This window comes from Anas acuta (assembly GCF_963932015.1).
Source record: "Anas acuta chromosome 2 unlocalized genomic scaffold, bAnaAcu1.1 SUPER_2_unloc_1, whole genome shotgun sequence".
NCBI lineage: Eukaryota > Metazoa > Chordata > Aves > Anseriformes > Anatidae > Anas > Anas acuta.
Window position 1 is genome coordinate 286,920 of NW_027075980.1, and position 26,301 is coordinate 313,220.

Below are 26,301 nucleotides of genomic sequence, written 5' to 3' on the forward strand. Positions count from 1 at the left end.
TGAGCAATTAGGGAGCAATCTCCCAGGCCTGCCTGTGCTGCTGCACGATTTCACCTGGCAGCAGGTACACCAAAGGCTGTGACAAAAGAGGCAGCTGGGTGACATCCACCCATCCTGCTATCTGCAGTCCACAGCAAAACAACAGACCAAGCCTAGTGTCCTGTGACAGAGCAGGAGCAGGATGAGGGATCTGTGCTGCCAGATAAACCTGTTTTCTCTGTGTGATCATGTTACACAATTAGCAGGTGAAGGGAACACATGAGATGGAAAATATTTTGATTCCAGTGAAGCATTTGATCCTACCTCTTACAAAAACATATTCTTTGCACTAGTTCAGACCAGTGTGGATAGACAGCTAACGCACTATCAACCGCAGAGACTCAGCTGAGCAGGGATGGTGGAGTGCCACGCATGGGGCCGGGGGTGCTTGCACAGGTCAAGGCAAACTCTGCTGCAGTTTAATATCTTCTGTGCAATGATGGAGTGAAGCGGTGCAGGTGCTGGTGTCCCTGTTCTGGACAGTGTTGGGGGAGTGGTGGACCTCAAAGAGGAGAGAAGCAGCAGAGCTATGGGCAGAAGGCAAGAAGTGGCATGCAACCAATCAACCAGGAAAAAAAAAAGAAAAAAAAAAAAGGTGCCCAGCGCCACTGCAGGCAGGAGAGATGGAGGGAGGAGAACAGGCATGCGGCCAACACAGCAGAACAGACAGCAGCAGAGACCTCCTGTCCGACGGCAGAAGGAGCACCCCCTTCATCCAGCTCTTTCCATGAACTCTCCCTCCCCATCCCCATGAGGTCCCCTTCCTGTCTGCAGTGGCAGGATGGCTCTGGCTTGAGAACTGCAACCTCCCCCAGCAGAATTCACAGCATCCTCCTCAGCCTGACCGGCTGCCCATAGGTGGGAGGGCTGGGCACTGTTCCCTTCTCCCATACCCACTCCTGCCCTTCCCTCTCGCCCAGCGGCTGCTGGAACAAACCCTGAGATCCCTGACCTCTCCTTCCACTGCTGGGAAGGTGGCACAGAAGTGTATTTTTCCACTGCCCAGATAAGAGCCAGGCGAGATCCTGCAGGCATAAATGTTGTTACTACCAGGGCAGACGACGGGCACTGCACGGACGCCTGGCTGGTGACAGGGGAGGCCGTTTGCTTTACCCCAGGGCGCTGTGCAGACCTGGGGAGGTGCGAGCCTGTGGCTGGAGGAAGTGCTCCAGGACAGGAGATGCGGTGTCCCAGCCTGCCACTGCAGCCCCCCCCACACCCATGCACCTGAACTTGGGGCGAGTGCCCAGGGGTGGGCTTGCAGTGCTCATGGAGAGAGTGGTGGGCAGAACCAGCTGGCCATCCCAGCCCATCCTGAAGATGCCACCATTCACGAGACAGTCACAAGCAGTGACCAGTACAAATTAGCCCAATTAACAGGAATTTGGTGTCATTTACCCCCTAGACTGTGTGGGGAGAGTATTTGCCCTCTTGCTGTGATGGTGCAGAGCAAAACCAAGGCTGAATACACAGGATGCCATAATTCCATTTCCATGAAAGGTAACGAGCTCACTTCTGATCCCAATATGACCACTTTGGGGAATGCTAAAGCACTGCCTTGTATGTGCTTATTGTGCTAACTTGTGAAATGGAAGAGCAAACCAATGAGCATTTGACCATCTTTGAACCCGTTTTGTAACATGACCATGGGACGCCTCCTCCCAGAAGTGAAATAAAAAAGCTTCTGGGACCGTGTGTGATCTCAGGTTACATCAGAGAAAAAAGAAGGAAGTAGACAAGGGACACTGAAGGTATAAAAGCTAGCAAGGTTCATATGAGATGTCTGGCCACTGTAAACAAAAATACCTGCATGCAAATGGAAAGAAAAAAAAAGAAAAGCTTGGTAAAAACAGGAAGGGGTCAAAACATGGAGAATCCTGGTAATTTTAACAGCTCTTTGGTGTCTAGTTTGAGGGAGCAAAGAAGGAGCAGCTGCATGCATTCGTGACATGGTGAGAAGCTGGAGCAGACAGATAGCGTCTTAGCAAGGAGCACACCAAGTAGTCCAGGAGCAAAGAGCTGTAAACAGATAGGCATTCTTGTGGAGTATATGGATAGAAATAAAAAAGCATGTTACCGCACGAAAAAGGACAAGTTTCTGCACTAACCTTTACCACCCAGCTAAGTCACCGCCCTCCTCAGCAATGAGAACAAGGCGGAGGATTGTTGTGACCAGGAAGATCATGAAGGATTAAAGGATCCTTGAAACAGAGAAAGCAGCAAGGGAAAGCAGACCCAAAGCAAAAGGTGAAACAGTCTCCCCGTTCATCGCCCACACAAACTGGAAGTGCGATGACGAGGACACTAAATCTAGCATGCCAAGCCTTGTTTGTTGCCAAACTGTCAGAAAACATGCTGGGAAGAGGATTTCACTGTCTGCTTCCCATTCAGTTTATCTACTGGTGACTTACACCACCTTAGTTCAGACAACTTCGTCTTGCTCTAATATCCTCATTACTCTAATATCCTCAGCCAAAACCACTTGGGATGCTCCACTTCCTACCTGGAGCCCAGAGCAAAGCCTTGTGATGATATGAACCTGTCTGATCAGCCGAGGCCAGCAGGTTTGCAGGTAAACTCATCCTGGAAAGCTAAACAAACTGCAAACAAAAGCCATAAAAACAGTAAGGGGAAGAAAAAAATAGATGGTATGAAAAGAAAGAGCTAAGTCCTTCAGCTGATCCCCTCTGCTCTGGAAAAGCACTTCACAACAAAGCACACTTCAAGTCCTAGTCTCCTGGGAGGGCTGGCAGCAAAGCAGCTTTTAAAAATAACTCTGGTGGCAAATATTAAATACTTGGGTGCTTTCCAAACAATGTATCACAGAACTGGTTATCCTCACTGCAAACATCATGAATGCCCAAAAAAGGGGGGAACCCCCTTCCACCTCAGTGTATTAAATCCTAGATTATTTCTCCATATGTTGTTTTCAGTTTCAGGTCTGGGGGAAGCTATAACAACATTGCAACATCTCCCCCTCTTGCAGCTTTTCTCAAGACACTTTATTTTCTTCAAAATCTGCTTAAGTATTTCTTTTCTTTATTTCTATTCCTGTTTCTCTCCCCCCCCCTTGCTCCTGTTGCTTTTAGAAGTTGGTTAAAGCTCATAGTTCAAGGGCTCTGTATCATTACACATGCAGTCGTTAACCCTTTTATTAAACAAGGTGACCAAAAGGGGAGCAATAGGCTATTTAGAGCAAAACTGCGACCAGCCCTATTTTAGCAATGAGCAGCTGCACTGGAGCTGCCAGCTCTGCAAAGCAGAATGCGGGGCTTGTGATGTCAGGGTTACACGCAGAGAATGCACCTAACATTCGGTCCTGTGAACGACAGCAGAGCCCTGCCAGAGCAAGCATGTGCTCACGTGCAAAAAGAAGGGGTCAGGAATGCCGAAGGCAACCCAGGGCACACTTGATCCTGGACACTCTTGTGTGGAGCCCAAGAGGCAGAACTGCCCATCTGGGACACCCGCAGAGATGGATGAGAAAGGTGCTGGAAACGGCCTGAACCAGGGGTACATTACCGATTAATGCCGTGGTACCAGTGCTCGTGAACAGCAGAGTCAGCAAATGTCTACTGGTCATAACAGCCCCCTTTCCAAAGGGATAAAGGTTTTGCAAATGCAAAGCGACATGGATACATAAACATTTGCTTTTAGCAACACAGTGCTAGAGCTTACTCAGGAAACTGTAATCAGACTAGGAACCCCACCACATGGGAAAAGTTTTGCAAAACTTTTTAAAAAGCAGTATATCAGGTTTCATCTTCCGTATTACTCTTACTCCACAGGACGGGTGGAAAAAGTAAATGAAGTCATCAAACCAATGCTGAAAAAAACATATCTTCCTAAATGGAAAAGTCTACAGCAGCAGCATTCCTTCGCTGTACTTTCACACTAATAGCAGGGAGAGAAGTGAGGGAGGCAGAACATGGGTTGTGCTGATGCTGAATGTGAAGTCGCTGAAGGATTCACGTGACTGTTTCTCCAGATAAGTTGCAAAAATACTTTAAGTGCTTCTATTTCCTAAGCTGTGACTTCATATGCATCATAAGTATATGCATCATGAACAGGCAGCGGAAGTTGTGCAGGGAAGTATTCTCCTCTTTGGCGTGTACGGCCAGACCCAGCACAGCGGTAGGAACCGGCACCACGCACAGCACGTTCAGGCTGTTGCACCCGTACCTGAACGGGGTGTAATAACGCACTCTGTAGGGCTGCAGAGAATGGCTGTAACTGCTACATGTGAAAACAAAGGTGCAGTCCTTGGGTACATGTTATTAATAGATACGCACTAGGAATTCATCATAACATGTTTCTCAGCCTACCCCACAGGGCACCACGGTTTAAGCATTAGAAGCCTGCGCAGGGCGCTCACCCCTGCTCACTTCAGCTCTCTGGGCTCTGGACACTGCTGCAGACTGCATGTCTGCACCCTCCCACCCCTCTGGACCCGTTCTTGCAACAGCAGGACCTTGGATCAAGCACAGCACCATGGGTCCTACACGGGACTCAACTGTTGCGGCAAAAACAAGTTAAGGAAAATAAATAATTATACTAAATTGTCAGGATAAGGAGGGAAAATCCCTATTGGTAAAAATACTCGATGTGCTTATGGAAATCTGAATGTTTGTTAAACAGAATGGCTGTTTATCTACATTAGAAGATAACAGCTTACAAGTAGCAAACTGTTTTCTTCCTGGTACATAACTGAAGCATCTAGGAATATGCAATAACTAGTCTCTTACACAAAACTTCCTTCACTTTCATTTGCATTAGGCAGTGCTGCCACTTCCCTGTTTGAATTCATGCACGCTTTTGTTGCGGCAGCTTTACAGCTCATGGCCCCTGTCCCTGTGAAGCAGACTGCTCTCCTCGGGTCGCCCACCTGAACGCACCCCTCCCCAAGGCATGCAGCTCTGCCATGGGTGAAGAGTCAGGAGATGTGATGTGATGAGCCCCTTGCTCGTCAGGAGATGTGGTGATGGTAGCACTGTAACTCATCTCTTTGATGTGTGGCCACCTCTCAAACCACTGAGACGCACACGACACACGAGCTTTCCTGCCACCCCCTGCTGTCCTGCATCACCCACAAAAGGTCAGTCCTCCCCTCCCAGCTCTCCATCTAGAAACACCACAGACGGGTGGCACGGCACAGTGACCAATTACCAAAACTTCTGTGTGGAAATGTCACTGATGGTGCTGTGCACCTCATTTGTTTCCACCTCTCCCACGCACTGCACAAGGGGACAAACCTCCAGGGGCCAGTTCCAGCCACTGCAATGCCGCTCTGGAGAGCTCAGGGCTCACTTGTGGAGTTACATGTTAAAATATACACCATTAAATGTCACCTTTGGGTCAAAATAGACAGGGATTATTCAGCCAAGAAATGACCTCCAAGCCATGTCTATGCCAAGGACAAGTAGGGTGTTCGGATGGCTTTGGTGGGTCACAGATTAACACACATCATCCAAGAGCTCTGTCACACAGTGTGACTGCAGGTCAGATGCCATTAAATTACAGGAGTTATCCAGCGTAGTCCAAATGGTTCCCCCCTATTGCTCACTTCCAACACACAGCGGAGGTCATTTTGTGCCTGTAGGTCTAAATGCAGGAGCATCAGGGTGTTCTCAGCCAAAAATCTGTTTTCCTGACAGCTCTCCTCAGCCCTTCAGCTGTCCCGCAGAGCCACCTGGCAGAGACCACGGGGTCTGCCGGCTGCTCCTCCATTGCCACCCCAGGCCTCACCGGCAGCACGTGGCGGCCGCCTGGGGCCAAGGGACGTGCCGCAACGCCTGCACCAGCAGCCAGAGCTCAGCGCCTGCTGGGTGCAGCGGTCGGATGGATGGCTGCTGATGGGTGCCAGCAAAGCCAGTCCCAAAGAAGATCTGGGAAATGACAGAAGGCAAAAATGCATCTGGCTCAGATGTGGCGCACAGGTGGGATCTGATACCCCAGGAGAGCAAAGGGCGAGGTGGGAAAGAAGACGTGGGATTTTGAATGTGGAGTCAGGCCCTGGCACCCACCACGCAGCACACGCACCACCGCATGCGTGCTGGGATATAAGGCTGCAGCACTAGCCATGTGCAACGTACCCCTGCGAGGCTCTGATGCACAGCAGAGGTGTTGAGGTAGTGGGGAAGAGAGATCAAACTGTGATGTGTGGGTGTGGAAGTGCCAGAAAGCACAGAGCACCACAGGAAAGGCAGGTGCTGGTGGCACCGACAAAGGCAGGTTATCAACATTTCAGCAAAGCCCAGGCTGGGACGAGGGACAGCCTAAAACATGAACAGCCTGCAGCCCAAGTGGGGCACTGAATGGACTACAGAAAAGCTGTTAGCAGGCAGTGGGAAGATAAAGAACAGGATTAGCCTGGGATGGGCCCTTTAGAAGCTGTGATCGCTGTCCCACCTCTGCCTGGGGTGAGGATTTACCTACTGACTTTGATCCCTTTGATTCCTGGGTGCCCTGACAGAGACAGGGAGACTCAGGCTCCACTTTCAGGGGGAGAGGCATTGTGCAGACCTGGGGGACACGTCTGGAGGAGAGAGGTCAAGGGTGATGATGGGAGCTCTGAACAACACAGGACGCACTGCAGGAGGGCTCTGCTGGGCCCCTGGGCTGGCAGATGAGCTGCAACGGTCCAAAGCTCTTTGGAGAGCAGGAACCAGACTCTCCAGCCCTGGGGGCAGTAGCGCAGGGGCCATCCCCCATCACCGCCATGCCCCGTAGTGCAAGTCCTCATTCCTGCAGTTCCCCGGCCCCCAGACTCTCGGTTACCGACGTGCCACGGCACCAGGGACACGGGGCACGGCTCGAGGAGCACGGCCAGCGAAAGCCTCCAGGACGGGGCTCACCGCCGGCTCCAGCGGCGCCCAGCCTCCTTCCCCCGGCCACCAGTGCCCTCCGCTGCGGGCTGCGCGCCCGGGACCGCCCGGCTGCCCTGGGCATGGCCCGGCTCCCCGCACCGGGGCTCCCCGCACCGGGGCTCCCCGCACCGGGGCTCCCCGCACCGGGGCTCCCCGCACCGGGGCTCCCCGCACCGGGGCTCCCCGCACCGGGGCTCCCCGCACCGGGGCACGCACAGCCCCGCTCCCCGCGCCTCCGGCCGCCCCCGTCCCTCGCTGCCCCGCGGGGCTGCTCCTGCCCCCCGGCCGCGGCCGTCGCCCTCAGCGGGCACCTGCGGGCGCCCAGCGGGTCCCGGCAGCGCCGCCCGCGCCCGGGGCGGGTTGCGGGATGCGGCGGGGCCGGGGGCAGCGCTGCCGCCCCGCACTGCCCGGGGCCCCGCGGGGCCCGGCGGCGGCTCCCGGCCCCCGCGCCCGGCGCCCACCTGCTCGCGGCGCTTCTGCCAGCGCCCGCAGGGGCTCTCCTCCAGGATCTCGCTCTCCTCCTCGCTCTCCTCCTCCTTCTCCTGCGCCAGCCGCGCGTCCGGCTCCGGCACCGCCATCCCCGCGCCGAGCCTCACGGAGCCTCACCGAGCAGAGCGCAGCGGAGCCCCGCCGCGGGCTGACAGCACCCCCCTCGCCCCGCCGAGCGGGGGCCGTCCCGGGCTCGTCCCGCCCCGCTCCGGACGTGCGGCCGCGCACGGCCCGCCCCGCCGGCACCGGGGGGCCGCCAGCCCCCGGAGCGCCGCCGGTCCCTCCGTGTCCCGGGACCCGACCCCCGGGAGGCTCCCCCTGACCCCCGGGCAGCGGTGCTGTGCCGGAGCCCTGGCACCGGGAGCGGGGGCTGGGGGCTCCTCCTGGGGGCTCCTGGAAGCCGCCCGGGCGTGGGGCTGGGCAGCGGCCGGGGGGCCCTGGTGGGGAGGGGAGGACCGGGAGGACCCGGGGGTCGCTTCCCACCTCAACCCTTCTGTGATTCTGCGATCCGAGTGCCCGTGGTCCTCGCGGCCCTTTGCGTTTCTCCTGCAGCCGAACGCTGCCATTTTGCCATCTTCCCAGGCAGCCGCTGGTCGGTGCTGGGTGCTGGGTGCTGCACCCCGCGCTGAGCACCCAGCTGGGCGCCCATGGCTCTGTGCACCCAGAAAGCACTTCAGCCGCTCCAAGCAAGAAATCTTCCAGATGTTTTCATTCCTCTGGAAAGTTTCTGGCTCGTTCACTGTTTTTCGTTTATTTCTGGCCGTCTCTGGTTTCTTTTAGCGTGTTCATTATTTGTTCCACCCTGCTTGTTCCACACTGGAGCCTGCTTGCTGTTTTGGGAAACGTTCCCTCACCCCAGACCGTCGCCCTTTTTAGCTGGTGTGGTTAAACTGGAGGGACTGCGGTGAGTGTAGCTGCTGGATGAGGAGGCACACCAGGTATCCTGAGCTTTGTTAGCCTCAGACAGTGCATGCAAAGTCCCACTCCCTGCAGCACAGCATAAGTGAAGGGGGGGGTGTTTCAGTGTGTGGGTGCACCAGGTCCTGCTCTGACCACAGAATGCATACAGGGAAACTGGTGCCACCATTGCCAGCCTCGTGGCGCTGCCATGGGCACTCAGCAGGACCTGATCTGCTGCTGCTTGCTCCCCGTGGCAGACCCTTGTCTGAGCCCACGTGGGTAAATCCCAGCCCTAAAGCTGTCCACCATCAGTGTCAGCCCTGTGTGAAACCTGGCAGATTGTGTCACCACCTCCTGGACTGCAGGAGCCCATCCCAGGCCAGGGCTACCTCCAGGCACACACACTGGTTACACCTGTGCCTACCAGAACAGACCTGTGGGTAAATAAGTCACTGGGTCTTACCAAAGTGTAAGAGAAAAATTCAGCTGGGAATAAGCACAAGGGCAGGGAATAAGAGGGCTGGAACCAGATGAAAACCACGCACCATGCCTCAGGAGCCTTTCCTATTGGTGTCTGTCTCTGTGAGTCCCCTTTCTGTGCATGATGTTTTTGTGTTGCAGGTCTGCCAATTGTCCACCAGTTTCAGTGTAAGTGCTAGGTGGATAATCTGTGCTGGAGTTCATCTACCGGTTTCAACAGATATCCTTTACAAGTAGAAACTCTGCCACAACAAGGAAGACGGATCAAATGCAGGCTGAAAGAGATTTTGAAAAATAACTGGCCAAAGATGAAAAGTGGTGCTCAAAGACATGGAAGGCAAGAATGTGAGCAGAAGATACATAGAGCCAGGGGATGATGAGGGTCTAAATGGGGTCACTGGAGAGATAGGACTATAGTAAAACAGCAAACTGTAGCATTTACTACAGAGGAGGTCACAGATGAACCCTTTCTTTACATGAGGAAAATTGGAGGATTTGTCTCAAAATGAGGTGGCAAAAGATCAGATTATTATGCTAATCAATAATAGGAATCACAACAAAGTGCCAGGGTGAAATATTTGCCTAAGAGGTTTGGAGGAATGCAAATGTTTAATTGCCAGAGTGTTTACAATGGTACATAAGGCAGACTTGGTATCACCAGGCATTGCTGTTCAATACGTTCACATACAATCCAGAAAAGGGATGAAGAATAAGTGGGCAGAGTTTGCTAACGACACCAAAGTGTTTGGGACAGTCAGCTCTAACACTGTCTGTGAATTGCTGCAGAGACTCTTGTGACACAGGAAGGGGTATCAAGAGCATGGACTAGCTTTCACACGCAGCAAAATACTCAGCTTGCAAAGCAGCTGCTGAGCTGGGGATATGCAGATGGACTGCACCATGAGTGGTACAGAGAGCACACACAGGAATGATAATTCACCATGTTGCACAAACTGGTGTTTGGGGTGGCCAGTACAAAGGCTATGCAAGAGTTTTAAAACAAATGAATGGGAGTAATTTTTACTGAGTGTTTCTTGGGGGGAATGTTAGTGGGTGAAACATTGTGGAATTCATTGCTACAGGGTGTTTACAGTGGCCAAGGTAGAAAAGGATTTTAAAAGCCATTAGGCAAATTTGTGGGAGAAAAATTGATTGAGGGCTATTAAACACAAAGACGCAGATGTAGCCTCTGGCTCAAGAGGGCTCTAAGCTGCAGTTTGTCAGAAGCTGCTACTCTACAAAAGCCAAACATTGTTCAGCCCCCGCAATGGTTCCTGTGCTCTTCCTCTTGGGATCAGCTATTAGCAACTTGCAAAAATAGGATTCAGGGATATGCAGGATTTATGTCTTACCCAGGGGAGTTGCTCTCATGCTGTCTGCTGCTCCATGTTTTCTGAGGAGGAAGCACTTTTCACATGTTCTTTGAGGACTTCTCCTGTTTTCATTCCTGCAGGTGCTAGACATGTCCTTAGCTGGGTTTGGCTGCCTCCCTGGACTGGCCACACTCTTTGTGTACAGGCAGGTCATAGAGAAATCTTTAAGATCCTTTGAGGCATACAAATTACTTCCAGCAGCATGAATTGCCTGGATCCTGGATGTCTCTATTCCAACTCAGTCATTTTGAGTGCAGCATTTTCAGCATGTGACACCTGTAGCTTCATTGGGATGTTACAGGAAAGGAGGTGATATCCAGACAGGAGCAGAGGTGATAGTGAATTGGTGGATGTTCCCAGAGCAGTGATGTGCCCCTGTGTCAGCACTGATCTCTCACCTCCGCCTCGACAACAGCCCTACATCCCACTGCCTCTTTCCCTGCCCCTCATCCTCAGTGCCTCATCCACATGATAGTAAACCTCTGTATCTTCTTTCTATGGCTTCCTTTTTGCTTGCTGAATAACAAACAATGGAGCATATTTATCTTGCCTGTCCCCTTTCAGGCATGAGTCATACAGCCTTGCATCCACTGCTTGTCCTGTCACATAAAGAGTAAGCAGGAGAAACCTGGTCCATTCTGGTGGCCTCCACACTTCTCTACTGAATGTGCCCTCCTGAAGCATCCATCTCCCTCGATGGTGCGCTGGGGAGAGCAGACCCGTGTTTCTGCTGCCAAACACTCCCACTGGGTGCTGCTGAAGTGTGACGGAGGCCCTCACCTCCATGAGACTGGTGGGCTCTGCTCTGTGCATGTGCTTGGAGAGCAGGTCTCTGTGTGCCAGGGGTCTGGTGCTCTGCAGCACAGCTCCGGGAGCTGGCTGCTGCTGCCTTCTGTCAGGGATGCCATGGTGCATGGCATGCGGCCCTGTCCATCTGCTGGGCCTTAGCATCACACGATCAATAAGTCTGGAAAAGACCACCAGGATCATCTGCTCCAACCACCCCCATACCACCAATGTCACCCACTAAACCATGTCCCCAGGCACCACGTCCAACCTTTCTTTGAACACCCCCAGGGACGGTGACCCCACCACCTCCCTGGGCAACCCGTCCCAATACCTGACTGCTCTTTCTGAGAAGAATTTTCTTCTCATTTCCCACCTGAACCACCCCTGCCACAACTTGAGGCCATTCCCTCTAGGCCTATCGCTGGTTATCTGCAAGAAGAGGCCGACCCCCAGTTCCCCACACCTTCCTTTCAGGCAGTTGTAGAGAGCAATGAGGTCTCCCCTGAGCTTCCTCTTCTCCAGACCAAACACCCCCAGTTCCCTCAGCTGCTCCTCACAGGACTTGTGCTCCAGGCCCTTCACCAGCTTCATAGCCCTTCTCTGGACACGTTCCAGGGCCTCGATGTCCTTCTGGTACTGAGGGGCCCAAAGCTGAACACAGCACCCGAGGTGTGGCCTCACCAGAGCAGAGCGCAGGGCGATCACCTCCCTGGTCCTGCTGGCTGCACTGTTCCTGATACAAGCCAGGATGCCATTGGCCTCCTTGGCCACCTGGGCACACTGCAGGCTCACGTTCAGGTGAGCACCAACCAGCACCTCCAGGTCCTTTTCCTCTGCACAGCCTTGCTCCGGTTGATCCTCTGCTTTGTCTCACCTCGTGCCACCACCAGTTTGCAGTCTTGGACCCAGTCTGGGGCAGGTCTGCCTGTGTCCTGCAGCACAAAGTCAGGAGGCAGGGCTGCTGGCAGGACTGCCCTGAAGTCACAAGGCTGCAGCTGCCATCAGCCCCTCTCACCATGAGCTCATCCTTGGTTGTTGTGAGGACAGGGACTCTTCCAGCGAGCCACCATTTGCGCTGGGGAGGTTAGGGATATCAGTGAGATAACTGGTATAAAGGTACAGCCTTCGCTTTGCTGCTTGGAGTGATTTCTCCTTTTCCACTCTCTCAAAAGAATGAGCCAGTTCTGCTCAGTAGCAGCTACTGGTCACTGGAAAGGGGGTTCTCAGAAATGTGGAACTGGGCCTCCTTTCTGATCTTGTTCAGTTTAATCGGGTGTCCTGGACGCTGCTGCCTCAAGGACTCTGGTTTGAACTGCACTGCTGCGCTTTTAACCGTGGTGTGGCTGGAAGAGTGCATAGGATCTGAAAGCTGCTTTACAGCGTGGTAGTCCTGAGGGGTTTATCATGCGGTGATGTGCAGCTTGGCAGGGGCTCCTTGCTTTATTTAATGTGCGTGTCCCCCTTGAGCAGGGAGGTTGGACCAGATGACCTCCAGAGGTCCCTTCGAACCTCAGCCATTCTGCATTTCTGTATCATTTTGGGTGTGCTCTGACTTTAAATTGCTGGAGTCTGATGGGATTTTAGAACCCCTTTGGGGTTAGTGTGCATGCTTCCCTCTCCAGAGCTCTCTGAAGGATCTGAGATGTGCAGGGGAGCCCAGGGGACGCAGTGCAGCTGTGACCATCCCTCCCCACTTTGGCTGGGCAGCACCGGCTCCTGCAGTGTGCTGGTGTCTGCGGTGCTGAGGTTTGGGCTGAAGCTCCACGTCTCCCTTCCTCCCTGCCTGCTAGGAGGCCCCTCTTGGCTTGGCGTCTATTTTTATCCACATTTGATGGATTGGGCTGGGATGTAATGACGTCACGTGTTTTTGCGCAACTTGCACTTTGTTACGGTTTAAGGTTCAGTCTAGGTGCCAGACTGACTCTGGGAAGCTGACAAACATCTTCCCTGCTGCGTTGCCTTCTTTCAGCACATTTGTTAGTGGTTTCTGCAGGGCAAACATGTGGCCAGCAAAGAGCTCCTCTGGAATGTGTTTGTGTTTACTGAGTTAATATGTAAGGCTGTAACCTCCCCTGTTCTGCAGCTCCTCACTCTTGTCCTTCACAGACGCACAGCCTACATGTGAGTGTGACCTGCTGCTGTCAGCAGGCAGTTCAGATGTGTGAATTCACAGGAGGGCAGGCTGGCATTCATTTAATGCTGCAGGACCAGACCCCTCCGGAGAGCACGGCAGAGCAGTTTCCTGTACTTCGTACAGCTATTACTGCTGAAAGCATCTCCGTGGTCACCCTGGGGATGGTGCATCCTTCTGCAAACATCTCAGGGCAAAGTTCAGGCCAGAGAGCTCGGGGAGGGGCTGCAGACTTCCCTAGTGTCTAAGCTATGTTCGTTCAAGCTGTGCCTGTGTTCCCGTTGGCAGCTCCCACACAGTGCAGGGAACACGTCCCCAGCTTGGCCACATGTGGTTCCACGAGCGGAAAGCGCGCCAGCGTGCACAGCAGCGCTCCGCAGAAACAGGGGCGAAGCTGGCCGCAGGATCAGGCGCGGTGTGGGCGTGTTGTGGGATGAGGGCGCTTGCTGAAACTGGTCTCAGCTAGCCCAGTGCTAAAAACGGCATGGTTTGAGTCTGTGTGGGAGTCTGCGAGGGAGTGGGGCACGCAGGTGATGCCAGCCGGGCCAGCGCCCGGGAAAGCAGAGGGATGAGCTGCTTGCAGTGGGGGGGCTGCAGCAATGCGCATGTGAGAGCACTGCCCGGGGCTCAGGACAGGCTGGGGACCATGGGGGAACTGGGCCCCACGGGGCACTGAGGGGGCATTGAAGGGAGGGGGCATCCCTGTCTGACTAGGGGTGGTGGGAGGGAGCGGCACAGAGGGGCAGCAAGGGGCAAAAAGGAGCAGAGTTGGGCAGGGACAGGAGGCAGAGGTGGGGACAGAGCCCTGGGGGCACTGGAGGAGCATTATCAGGGATGGCCAGCTGTCAGAGCCAGCGAGGGTGCTGCTTGGACCAGAGAAGGCTGGCTTTCTTTTGTTCTTTGCTTGTAGCTGGCGGCACACAAAGGGCGCCTGGATTATGTCAGACCTTGTTCCCTGCTCCCCCTTTCTTGGCAGGCTCCTGCGGTATCTGGAAGGGCTCAGGGTTGCTCGGGAGCCCTGGCAGGAGGCTCGATCGCAGTTTCCTGACTCCTGGCCTGTTTTGCAAAGAGGGAGGCCTGGCTGCAGGTAGTGGTGCTCAGGGGAGCACAGCGTGGTCAGGGCAGCAGCACACACTGTGCTGTGCAGGGCTGGGCTGGACCCAGACACGAGTGTTTCCACGTCCTGGCCTCCTGTGTTTGGCTGCCAGGGAATTTCCTGCCCCTCAGCCTGTGGTTTCCTTTTGTAAATCTCAGCCGATTCCTTTCGGTCCCTCCTGGCTTGGCTCCCCCTGCAGCCCCACCACTCCCCAGAAACTCCTGTCCTGAGGTGTGGCAGGCGCTGGGCTCTGCCCCTGCACCTGCGCGGAGGTGGTGGCCCTGGGGGACGCCGGTGGGTGCAGGGGAGCAGGGACAGGCAGAGCCCATGGGTGCTCAGCAATGCATGGGGGGTCGGTGTAATGCAGTGCTAGGGTCCTGCAGCCGGTCCGAACCCCCCACCCTGCCCACGCACAGCCTGTGTGAGGAGAGGAGGACGGTGCCTGCTGCACCTGGGATGGCTCCAGCCCAGGGGACTTGAGGAAGTGACCCCGTCCTTGCTCTTACAGCACTAAGGAGTTAAGTGCAGCTTGGGCTATCATATTATAACTGGTGGGTTTCCTGTTCCAACAGTTTTAAACACTTTTTTGACCTTTTATAAGAAAAAGAAGCAGAACCAGTTAAGTGGAAAATTAAGCTAGGCTTTCATCATAATGCTATCTTTTGTTCCTTTTTTTTCTCTGACTTTAAAACTTTGGTTCGGAGAAAATAACAGCCTTTCAGCTGAGCTTGAAGATGATGTAGCAGTCATCTTTGGGGTAGGAGAAAAAAGTGGAGACACCCCGGAACTTTGTTGCTTCCCCTCACCCCCCTTTGTGTTGTTAAGACAAAGTCAAGATAATTGCACAAATCAGCAGATTGTAAGAGTAACAAAAACAAGTAACTTCTGTCTCCCACAGCAGCCTTGCTGCTGCATAGGTGTAGACGCAGCCAGCGTTCTATCTGCCACCAGGAGATTGGATTGTGCTGAAAGGGGAATATGGGCTCTAGGAGCCAAAAAAATGTAATACTTTCATCAAAGACTTCATTACAGAATATCAGGTGCGTGTCAGTGAGTTTAGCTAACAGGTGAGATAGTGGAAATGTGGAGCAGAGGGCTGGAATGGCTTTCAGGAGCAATGGATGACATTGAAGGCTGGACTCATAGTCATGAGAGGAAACGGAACGGTACAAAACACAAAGTCATGCCCTGGACTTACTGGACAAACATTTGTGCTATAAATTAGGATCCTGGATTTGGAAGTGATTAAGGAAGAAAAGGCCAACATGCATTCAGCAGTATGGGGGTGAATGTAGACTGCCATGTATGCAGCCACGAAGACTTGGTGCATTAACTCTGCTGGGATCTATGTCCAGAAAAGGCAGTGTCAATGCTGTTGGACAGAACCAGATTTACAGACCATGAGCCAGTGCTGACCAGCCATGCTGTAAAATACTCATTCATTATAGAAAAGGTGCAGAGAAGAGCAGCTGAGATGACCGAGGGAATGCAGAGAGGAGTTGGGAGCAGCTCAGTTAGATAGCTTGTCAAAACAGATGTTGAGGGTTGATAAGATTGCTCAGGGTGCTTTATCAGTGAAAAACACTGGAGCAGGAGGAGACCTGCTTAAACTGATGGATGGGTTTTGCATAAAGAGGAAATCAGTCCAAACTGGCTGAAAACTAGGAGGCTTCAAGCTGCTGGGGGTGAAAGACTGGTTCAAATTCCCAGAGCAGAGGTATAGAATGCCTCCTCATTTTGCAAAAGGTTTTCTTTGGTAAACTGCTGCATGACAGGGAGCAGGCATGCTGACCCAGGCGCACCTTCCTGACCACATTGGCTTCATTTGTGTGGCTTGGTGTGCTCCAGCTGGGGCAATGAGCCTGGCTGTGTCCCAGACCTGGGGGCACCGTCATGGGGGGCTCCCACGGGTGGGAGCACACCATCGCTCAACAAGGAAAGCTGTCTGTGCTGTGGGCACTCTACCTGCTTCCTCACTTGTGACTGTGGCTTGGCCTGGCTTGTGGGCACACTGATGGGCTTGCTGGTTTCCTGTTCCTATCCCAACAGAGCATGTCTGGGGGCTTTTACACTAAACCCCCACCTTCTTCCACAAAACAGAGAAGTTACCCAGTGCATCCACTGTGGTGCGATGTTCCCACAGGGACTGGGCAGGAGACACAGTCTGCCTGACCCTTTCTTTTCCCCTATTGCCCCCATGCCTCCAAAGAGTATTCAGATACTATTCAGATGCATTCAGTTATGCAACTAGCTCATAACTATGCAAATGTATGCAGCTTTTCCCTTACACAATGTCCTGTTTTCTTTCAGCTTCTTTTTTGGAAATTCAGCACTTCCTGTGGGAGTGCAATCTGAGCCCCAGGAAGCCATCTGGAGCCCTCCCAGCCTTGGCTCCCCAGGCAGGCTGAAGCTGGCACCGACTCCTTTCAGAAGTCCTCCTGCCCACAGTCCTCTGCTTGCCTGCACCAAACTGGCCGCTTGGTCCACACCAGGGCCTGTAGCACACAGACTGGTGCCAACTCCCTGCCAGAAGCAGAAATACAGAGAGGGTCTCTGAGGACCATTCCAGCTCCATAACCTGGCACCGGCCAACAGCAGGTGTGTAGGAAGCAGCAGCATAAGAGCAAGGCAAGCGTACACCAGCACTTCTTTGGTACATCCTTTTGTGCCCCAGGGGTTTGTGGCTCTGGTAGTTCCTGAGACATAGATCTGGCTTGCTGTTAAGTAGCCCTTGATGGATTTTCCTCCATGGCTTACTCTGATTGTTCTTTGAATCAATATAAACTTTTATTATCCAGGACATCCTGCAGCAGGGAGTTCCTCAGCTCAGCTGCCCAGTGTGTAGAAAAATATGTGTTTGACCTGAACTGGCTTTGTGTTGGATTCTGCAATATGCCCTAGTCCTTGTGTTGAAAAAGATGGTAAACACACAATCATCTCCCCTACACCAACCACTATGCTGTCCACCTTGGTCATCTCTTCCAGACTGTGGAGTCTATTCAATTCTTCCTCTTTCCTTCCCTGTGTTTCACCATTCTCGTGCTTCTCTGCATTCTCATGATATGAGACAATGAGCTGTGACAAAGAACACCTCAGGAGATGTTGTTCAGTTCTCTGCTCCCTTCCTGGTAATTTATAGCAACTCTATTTCCTCTGTGGAGTGGTGCTTATGTCTGGAAGTCCCTGTGACACTGCATGTTTCTGTTAGCCCTGCATTAGTCTTTTTTGTTAGTGAGCTTCTGCTGGTGGAGTGGCTCCCTTGGCTCCCTTGCCTCTGGGACTGAAGTGCCGTGGGAAGCTCCACCAGCACCTTCCTGTGCTTCCCCAGCACAGATGTATGCTCCAGCCTGCGGGCTGTGTCCTGGAGCTGCAGGCTGTGCGTGGTGCACTGGGCTTGTGTTGCCATCCACGTGCACTATGAGGGTGGCTGGGATGAGGCCATTTGGCCAGCCCTGGGGACAGCTCATTTGAGTGGCTCTCGCATGGCTCCAGGGCTCTGTACATGAGGAGTGTTCTCCAGAGGCACCCACAGCCATGATGGGCACATCGGGGGTTCCCCCCTTAGACTTTCCCTGTAGATGCTCCTTGTGGTGGCTTAAAGCATGTGCCATCCACAGCACGCACAGTGTGCCTGGTGAGGTGGCTGAACCTGCCAGCTGAACTTGCTGGCAGCCTCTGTAACTCTCAGGGTCCGAACAGGCCTCACAAACGTGTCCCTCTCCCCTGTGTGTACCTCAGTGGTGGGACTCATCCCTGGGAGCTCTGGCTAAAGGACTGGCTTGCATCCTCACTGCTCCTTTGTGAGCAGAGAGCTGGGAAGGCAGCAAGCATGGTGCAATGTGTGAGCTCCAGCGTGGAGCAGGGCTGTGCAGCATGCTGGGTGCTGCTCTCCATCTCCCGTTAGGGCTGGCAGGGCTGGGGCACCCAACCCTGTGTGTTCAAGAGCCCAGCAGAGCGCCTTGGCCCCAGCACTGTGGCCCTGTGTGGATGGCAGAAGTTTTGGGGAGCCCAGGCATGGCTCTGGTGCCGGGGTGCAAAGCAGGGAGGCCATGCCATGCCCACTCCCAAAGCAGGAGGACCTTGAGCAGGGGACTACAGGGACCTGCTGGGTGGTGATGAGACCCCATGGGATGGCCGGCCAAGGCCTGGGTGCCCAAGTCAGGGTTGGAGCTGTTGGTTTGGACAGTGGGGGCCATTGGATCCCCATGCTATAGGGGGCTTTGTCTGTGGGAGCCTTGGGGGTTCTGGGGAGGCTTCGGGATGTGTGGGGTCCAGGCTAGGGGTCCCTATCTTGAGACGTGGACTGGGTCAGCTGGTGAATGGTACAGGAGTGCTGTCCCAGCCCATGTCTGTCACTGGGAGAAGCTGCATTCCCAGGCTGAATGGGGCTGGGGATTTCAGACTGCAGGCTGAGAGACAGCCATGCCCCTCGTGGCTTCACACTGGCAGGGGAGCTGACATAGCCGAGCATACCCCATACCGAGCCACCACATAGCCGAGGGCAACACCAGGTGCAGCAGTGAAGGGCAGCTGCGGCCCAGGACAGTGGCATGGGGCAGCTGCAGGTTTGCGGCCAGGGGCCCTGACTCAGGCCCCAACCCAGCTGAGGCCCGGCTGCGGGGCCCGGCTGAAGGCCCAGGATGAGGCCCATGATGAGGCCCAGGATGAGGCCCAGGATGATGGCCCAGCTGAGGGCCTGGCTGAAGCCATCAGAGGGCAGCACTGGTGTCACACACAGTGTCACATCCACACAGATGGTGGGAGAGAGCTGTGCCACACACGGCGGTGTAACAGGGACGTGTACACATATGTGTACACACACACACCTGTAATGGTGACACATGCACACGCGAACACAGACACATGCTGCAGGCTGTGCCTCACCCCCCCATGTCTGAACGCAATGCCAGACTCCCCAGGGCATGGCAGGTCCAGTCCCACGTGCGGTGCTGTGCATACATGGCTCTGTGGTACCTGCATGCACGCTCAGTGCTTACGCTTTGCAGCACACATCCATGTTGCACATGTGCATGGCTGCTCAGCTCAGTGCCAGGCAGCATGGGGACGCTCTCATAGCTGCTTTCCCTCCCCAGTGAGCAGTGACCTTCAAGGGCACAGGGACTCAGGGTGTCCCTGGCACACACAGAAGCCCCCTTCCCTGTGGCATCCCTTTGCCCCTGATAGCTCTGGGCTCCTGCAAGTGCACCCAGCAGCTGCTCACCATTGCTGGCATCAGAGCCTTGGCACCAGAAGCCCAATCCCACTTTAAGTTAATGCATGCAAAATGTCCTGCAGGTGACGGCAGCCATGTGTGCTGCCCGCACTGCTTGCTCCTCAGCAGGGCCAGGGTCCCAGCTATCCCGTGCAGAGGTGGTCTGTCCCTCTGTAGTTCTTCTGGGGCTGCCAGTTGTGCTGCCCATAGCTCCTGCTTTGTGGTTTCTGCCTGATCCCATTGGTGGCAGTCTCTGACCCATTTGCTGTGAGTGCTGACCCCACATTTCCCTATCCTTTGTCAGTGCCCGTGTGAGTCTGGCAGGAAGTGACAGCCACAAGCCCTCCCATGCCCTCCCTAAAATCTCCCTCCCCCCTCCCCCCAGGAATGCTCCACTGCACAAAAACATTCTGAGTGAAGTAGTAGTTGAGACAGGAAAGAGTTTAACCAGGAGACCACCATGTTCCACACACAGGTTCATCACCACTCTTTCCTGTCCATAACTGTATTGCATGGAGAGCCAATGCTCAGAAGAGCCCAGGTTGCATTTTCCATAGGAGGTAGAGCTTAATTCTCTTCTGGGGCAGGTAATGCTAGTGGTCCTGGTGGTGTCTCTTCTTTCCCTGTGGGCCTGTGACGACAGTGGTGGTGATGGTGATCTTGTTCACAGTCAGCCCCCCTGTGCCATAAGTGTCAAGATGTGCCTCTCGTTTGTACTCTGAGACTTGCTTGGTGGAGAGGAGCTCCCATACTGACACCTTCTGCTCCTGGAATGGGCCAAAGGTAATGTAGGAGCCCTCAGTCTGGAGGAGATCCACTGTCTGCTGGGGAAGGGTTGCAAGTTTCCTTTCTTTGCTGTCAATTGCAATGCTGCTGATGGTGCTGATGAGTTCCTGAACGGGGAGTGTTCCGGCACAGTACAGCTCCAGAAGCTCCTGCCTTTTGTCCTCAGAGATGTAGTCAGAGAAGAGCAGGTCCCACACAGAGATTTGCCTCCCCTGGAACTCATCCACTGCCATCTCAACTGTGGTGGACTTCAGGGTTTCTTCCCAGGTCCTGTCTTCTTGCAGGTGGTGGGTGTGCTCAGCTTCAGTGACTGCTGTCTCTGCCCTTGAACTACTCTCATGTGCTGCTTGCGCTGCTCTTGCTTCCTCTGCCTTGGTTACAATAGTGCTGACAACAGTTTTCACCTGCTCAAGGGTTAACTCTCCTGCCTGGTACAGCTCTAGCAGCTCCTTTCTGTTCTCCTCAGGGATGTACTTCGAGTGGAGCAAGTCCCACACAGAGACCTTGTGGCCCTGAAACTCTCCAGCCTCCATGTCGACAACTGTGTTTTTCAAGGCTGCTTCCCATGGTTCTTCTTTGGAGGAGACAGCATCCTTCTCTCCCGCCACTGGCACAGTGTCCTTGTTGGAAGTCTTCGCTGAAATTTGGAATTTCCTGCCTGTAGATTTTTTTTTCTTGATGAGGGTGGTGACAACAGTTATCATCTGCTCCAAGGCCAGTGTCCCAGTACAGTACAGCTCCAGAAGCTCCTGCCTTTTGTCCTCAGAGATGTAATCAGAGAAGAGCAGGTCCCACACAGAGATTTGCCTCCCCTGGAACTCATCCACTGCCATCTCAACTGTGGTGGACTTCAGGGTTTCTTCCCAGGTCCTGTCCTCTTGCAGGTGGTGGGTGTGCTCAGCTTCAGTGACTGCTGTCTCTGCCCTTGAACTACTCTCATGTGCTGCTTGCGCTGCTCTTGCTTCCTCTGCCTTGGTTACAATAGTGCTGACAACAGTTTTCACCTGCTCAAGGGTTAACTCTCCTGCCTCGTACAGCTCTAGCAGCTCCTTTCTGTTCTCCTCAGGGATGTACTTTGAGTGGAGCAAGTCCCACACAGAGACCTTGTGGCCCTGAAACTCTCCAGCCTCCATGTCGACAACTGTGTTTTTCAAGGCTGCTTCCCATGGTTCTTCTTTGGAGGAGACAGCATCCTTCTCTCCTGCCACTGGCACGGTGTCCTTGTTGGAAGTCTTCACTGAAATTTGGAATTTCCTGCCTGTAGATTCTTTTTTCTTAATGAGGGTGGTGACAACAGTTATCATCTTCTCCAGGGTTAATACCCTTCCATGGTAGAGCTCCAGAAGCTCCTGCCTTTTGTCCTCAGAGATGTAGTCAGAGAAGAGCAGGTCCCACACAGAGAACTCACCAGCTGGCATGTCAATGGTGGTAGACTTCAAGACGTTATCTAGTTGTGCATCTTGTGCTGAAACATCATCTCCAATTTCCTCTGCCCTTGTCACCACCTTCTGTGGACTTCTGGTATTCGCTGCAAGTGTGGTATTGGCAGCTTCTGTCTTGTTGATCGTGGTGGTGACAGCAGTAGCCACCTGTTCTGTGGTCAGTATGCCCGCTCTGTACAGCTCCAGCAGCTCCTGCCGCTTCCCCTGAGGGATGTATTTGGAAAAGAGCAGGTCCAGCAAGGAAACATTTTGTCCCTGGAACTCACCAGCAGTGACATAGATGGTCGCAGACTTTAATGACTTTCTCAACTGCTGCTCCTGGGAGTGTGTATCCTGTACTGGTTGTGGTGATCCCACCTCACAGCTGGGTGTTACTGTGGATGAGCTCAGATCCTGGTTTCCTGTTTCTGCCTTGGTGATGATGGCAGTGAGAGTGGTGATCATTTCTGGGATGGTCACCGTCCCCACCTTATATTTCCTCAGCAGCTCCTCTCTCTGGCGATCAGAGATGTAGCGAGAGAAGAGGAGCTCCCAGACGGTGACGCTCTGGCCCTGGAAGAGCCCCACACTGACGGTGGTGCGGGCAGCCTGCAGGGCTTTGCGGGCGTCCTTGTTCAGCTGGTAGAGCACCGAGCCCTTGTCCATCACTTGGAGCATGAGCAGCCCCGTGTCCGGGTCGGGCACGCAGCGGCGGAGGAGCTGTGTATAAGTGAGGTTTTCATGCGTGTTGGGGTCAAAACAACTTCTTGTTTGATTCTTGTGGTTCAGAAGAAACTGGCACATCTCCTGGTCAAAGTAGCCTCGCTGGTAGGCCGCCTCCACAGGGAGGCGGTGTCTGTTGATGGGGTCGATGATGCCGCCGGTGGCGATCTGGGCCTCGAGGAGGCGGATAGCGTGCTCCTTGACTATGAACTCATTCTTCATGGCCTGGAAGAGGGAGATCTTGTGTCCTGTGTATGGCTCTGTGTACCCTGTCACGGCTCCCTCTGCTGACAGAAGCTTCTCATAAAAATCTCTGCCTATAAGTCCCACGGTCAGTGCCTCTTTCACCGATAGCTTGGCATTCCTCACGGGGTCCGTGAGGAATCCTGAGGCAGCCTGTGCCTCCAGCAGCACCAGGGCTGTGCCTGGCGTCAGGAGCCCCCTCATCATGGCATCATAGATGCTCATCTTCTTATTCTTGGCCTGGATGAAGACACCAGCTATGAAGTTACTCCCACCACCACACATCTCTGTGTGTTCACTTCCATTCAAGTTGCTTCCTGTGTTGCTTGACTCGTTCTGAAGGGGTCCACTCATGTTGTCTCTGGGCAACAGTCCTGCTGCTGTGGAGCACTGTGTTCGTCTGAGGAGAGAGAAAGAGAAGACTTGGTGAGACACAGGTTCTTTAGCAGGTTTCGTGGTGTGTGTGAAGCACCCATACTCAGAAAAACTGACTACAGCTTTTCTCCAAAAAAAAATTTTTATTTTTTTTTTTCCTCAGCACTCAGTTTTTCTCTTCCAAAACTGAGTGCTGATGCCACAGGCATGCTCACACTGCTCTGTGGCCCACATTAACGTTTAACTGCATGTGGGGATCCTCTGTGGGATGGCTGGGTGGCCCATGCCAAACACCATTCTGGGGACCATTCTAACCAGTTCCAGTGCCTGGGGACAAGGGTGTGGTCAATGGGAAGGTTTGTTTGGCTGCGTGCTGTCTCTGCAGCAGGGCAGGGGTGCTCTCTCCAGATATTTAGGGGAACTACTGTAGGAACAACACTATGGTAAAGACTGATCCTGCTGGCTGAACCCTCTGGCATGCAGGGACCGCCTGGGCTGTGCTTGCCCCAGACCACCCTCTACTAGCCACCACAGGTTTCCATCTATGGATCTGTGCAGTTGTGGCTGTGAGTCTGGGTCTGGAGTCAGCCTCTGCAACATCCCGAGGTAATGACAGCAGTGATTTAATCATACTTTGCAGGGAAAGTCTTTTCACTAGCAGCTCCTAGACCCTGTGCTGCAGGAGGTAGTGAATGGTCATTCTTTGTTTCAGCTAATTGTTATGTAGGTAAAGCGGAAGATAAAATTATGTATATCGATCTCTCTCTATATATATGTAAAATTACAGAGTTGTGGTGGACTAAGAGCCAGTACCTCAGGAAGCTTGCTGTAAGTGGCTGCTTGCAGTGGTTTCTCCCATTCATACAGGTACTTGGCAATTACTGTGACGAGTCACAGTCAGTCTAGCGGGTACCCCCAGACATAAAAGCAGCACTGCCAACCAAGATTCCAGTTATGCTGTCTGAAATGTGCTAGAGGAAGGTGGCTGTGCTCTTGAGCAGACATCTGAACAACTATGCAGAGTCTGACCAAGGGTCGGTGTAGCCCAGGGTCTCGTTTCCATCTTGAGCTATAAGTGGACATCAGGGGAAGAGAGAAAATGAGGCAATATATATAACATTTACTTGTTTTCTGTAGTAATCTCTAACTGTTTTTAGCACAGTGGATTTCATAAACTGGATGCCTTTTGAGTCTGCTTAGTAATTCTTGAGGGATCTCTGCCATGCAGTCCCCTGGTTTCTTCTGGGAGCCCTGTAAACTTTCAGCATCCCCAGTATCATGTGGTGATGAGGCCACAGTCTTGTAAAAATGGCAAAAACAAACCCCAAAACATTTATTTGGGAACACCCATCTCCCATAAAGCTACAGTGACTGATGTTAATGATATGTTTAACTCATTAATTATCAAGGTCACAGCTTAATTCCCTGACTGTTTACCTAACTGATCTAAAAGCCTCTGAGTCATTGCCTTTGATACATTTAAATATTGGATTGATGCAGGTGTAGATGGATCATGCTGCAAGAGAGCTGGATCCCAGCAGCTGCAGACCAGCCCCTGCCTTTCTCATGTGGGTGCTCTGGCCCACCTTGGGGCTCTGGCCCTAGAGAGCAGCTTCTTTTCACTCTCTTGCCTCCACTGAGGCAGCCCTCGCAGGGTGGTGGGCTCGTTGTGCCGCCTGCTCGGGTGGCACTCGGTGCAGGGCAAGGCAGAGTGCCGGTGTCACACCCTGGAGCAGGCGACACCTATATAGGACACAGATGTCGTGTGAACACCCTATTCGGGAGAGACATTGCCCAACGGCAGGCTGTCATTAGCTCGTCTCTAATCAGGCCTCCTGATGCCGGGGCTTGGCTGCACACGAAGCTCCCGGGGCAGGAGCTGGCTGTCCTTTCAAGCTGTCACAGCAGCCCAGCCCAAGAGGCCCTGGTGGAAGCGTTTTTCCAGCTGGGGTGAGCAGGGGTGGCCTGGCGCTGCCGTGGTCCCGAGCCCTGCCTGCACCCCAGGGAGCGGGAGCGTGTTGGCACAGCCCCCAGCCTGGTGCTCGCCTCGTGGGCTCCCGCTGCCGGGCTCCCAGCTGAGACCCACCGCGCCAGTCAGCACCAGCTCCTGCGGGCTCGGGCAGGTCCCATGGCTCCGGCTGCCTCCCTCCCATGTCCCAGCGTCCTGACCCGCTCAGCTCCAGTGCAGAGGATGCAAAGCGCGTTGCGTGGAGCAGTGGCTCCATCCAGCCCTGGCATCCAGCCACTCTGTCACTTTGTCCCTTCTTAGAAAGGCCCACCTCGTGCCTGGAGACCTCCTGTGTAACCAAGCCCCGGGCTTCAGCAGCTGCCCTCTGAATGGTAGGTTTTAGGGTAGAGGCAAGGTCTCCGCATCCCTTGCAGGCATCTAGTATGTACATGGAGCGTGCAAGGCAGGAGTTGTGCTAGGCTGTGTGGTGGCCCCAGTGCCCCCTCTGGACAGGCTGTGTCCTACCTGCTGGACACGAATCCAGAGCAGCTTGCTCACCAGCAGGCTCCGGTCCTCCTCCTCCTCCTCCTCCCGCCGCCTCTCAGCCAGGATGAGCAGCCAAGGCAGGTGCCTAATTTAAATCCTTCGCTTCCCCGCCCCTGGGGATGACACACCAGCCCTGCCCCATGCTACAAGCCAGCCAATATACATCCGACCACCCCAGTGAGACGATGCCTCTGCAGTGTCACAGCAGCCCCTGTCCTGGGAGCCCAGCTGGGGTGGCAGGGTCTGGGGCAGGGGGACAGTGACTGGTTACACTGCAAGATGTGGGGTGCATCTCTGGTGGGAGCTTGGGTGAATGTGTCCGTGGAGGATGCAGGGGCACGGTGCAGTTTCTGGACCCTGACACCACCATCTCCTGACAGGCGCCCAGCACGATTGCTCATGGACTGCTCTGCCTGGGGTCCCAGATGCCTTGGAGGTCTCTGCACATCTGGGCTTGTTCAGCCTGCCTTGGCTGAGCCCCTTGGCTGGGGTAGGGAGCTGCAGCCAGCCCCTGTGGCTCTCTCTGCTCTCATGGGGACAGAGATCCAGCCTGTCCCCTGATGGGGTTGTGAACTGGACCATACAGGCGCAGGATCTCCTTGCAGCAGGTGGATTTGGGTGGCCAGTTCCCAGGGCCAAAGCAGCTCCAGGATGGAAACCTCTCAGAATCACAGAATGGTTGAAATTGGAAGGGTCCTCTGGAGGTCATCCGGTTCATCCCCTCTGCTCAAGCAGGGCCACCTAGAGCAGGTTGCCTAGGACCATGTCCAGGTGGGTTTTGAAGACCTCCACGGAGCAAGACTCCACAACCTGTCAGGGCAGCCTGTTCCAGTGCTCCATCACCCTCATGCTCCTGGTGTGCAGGGGGAGCCAGCCCAATGCCT

The 26,301-nt window shown here is 54.0% G+C and overlaps 2 protein-coding genes across 5 annotated transcripts in view; both read right to left on the minus strand.

Moving 5' to 3' along the window:
* The window catches only part of NRBP2 (nuclear receptor binding protein 2), a 32,654-nt gene extending 24,641 nt beyond the window's left edge, over positions 1-8,013 (minus strand). For 2 of the 4 annotated variants that reach the window (XR_011091508.1, XM_068668190.1), the window contains exon 1: positions 7,367-7,592. Coding sequence is in view for 2 of the 4 variants with exons in the window: in XM_068668190.1 (XP_068524291.1) it covers positions 7,367-7,483 (117 nt within the window). In the remaining 2 variants the exon portion in view is untranslated. Of the gene's footprint in view, positions 1-7,366; positions 7,593-7,877 lie in introns of those variants that run through there. The other 2 variants (XM_068668192.1, XM_068668191.1) reach the window with 2 other exon arrangements.
* An 11,768-nt stretch (positions 8,014-19,781) lies between these two features.
* On the minus strand, positions 19,782-25,618 carry LOC137848755 (epiplakin-like). Its single transcript, XM_068668147.1, has 2 exons — positions 25,397-25,618; positions 19,782-22,948 (listed from the first exon to the last, which is right to left on the minus strand). The coding sequence occupies exon 2, from the start codon at positions 22,900-22,902 to the stop codon at positions 19,969-19,971; it is 2,934 nt and encodes a 977-aa protein (XP_068524248.1). The 5' UTR covers positions 22,903-22,948; positions 25,397-25,618; the 3' UTR covers positions 19,782-19,968.
* Positions 25,619-26,301: the final 683 nt, after the last annotated feature.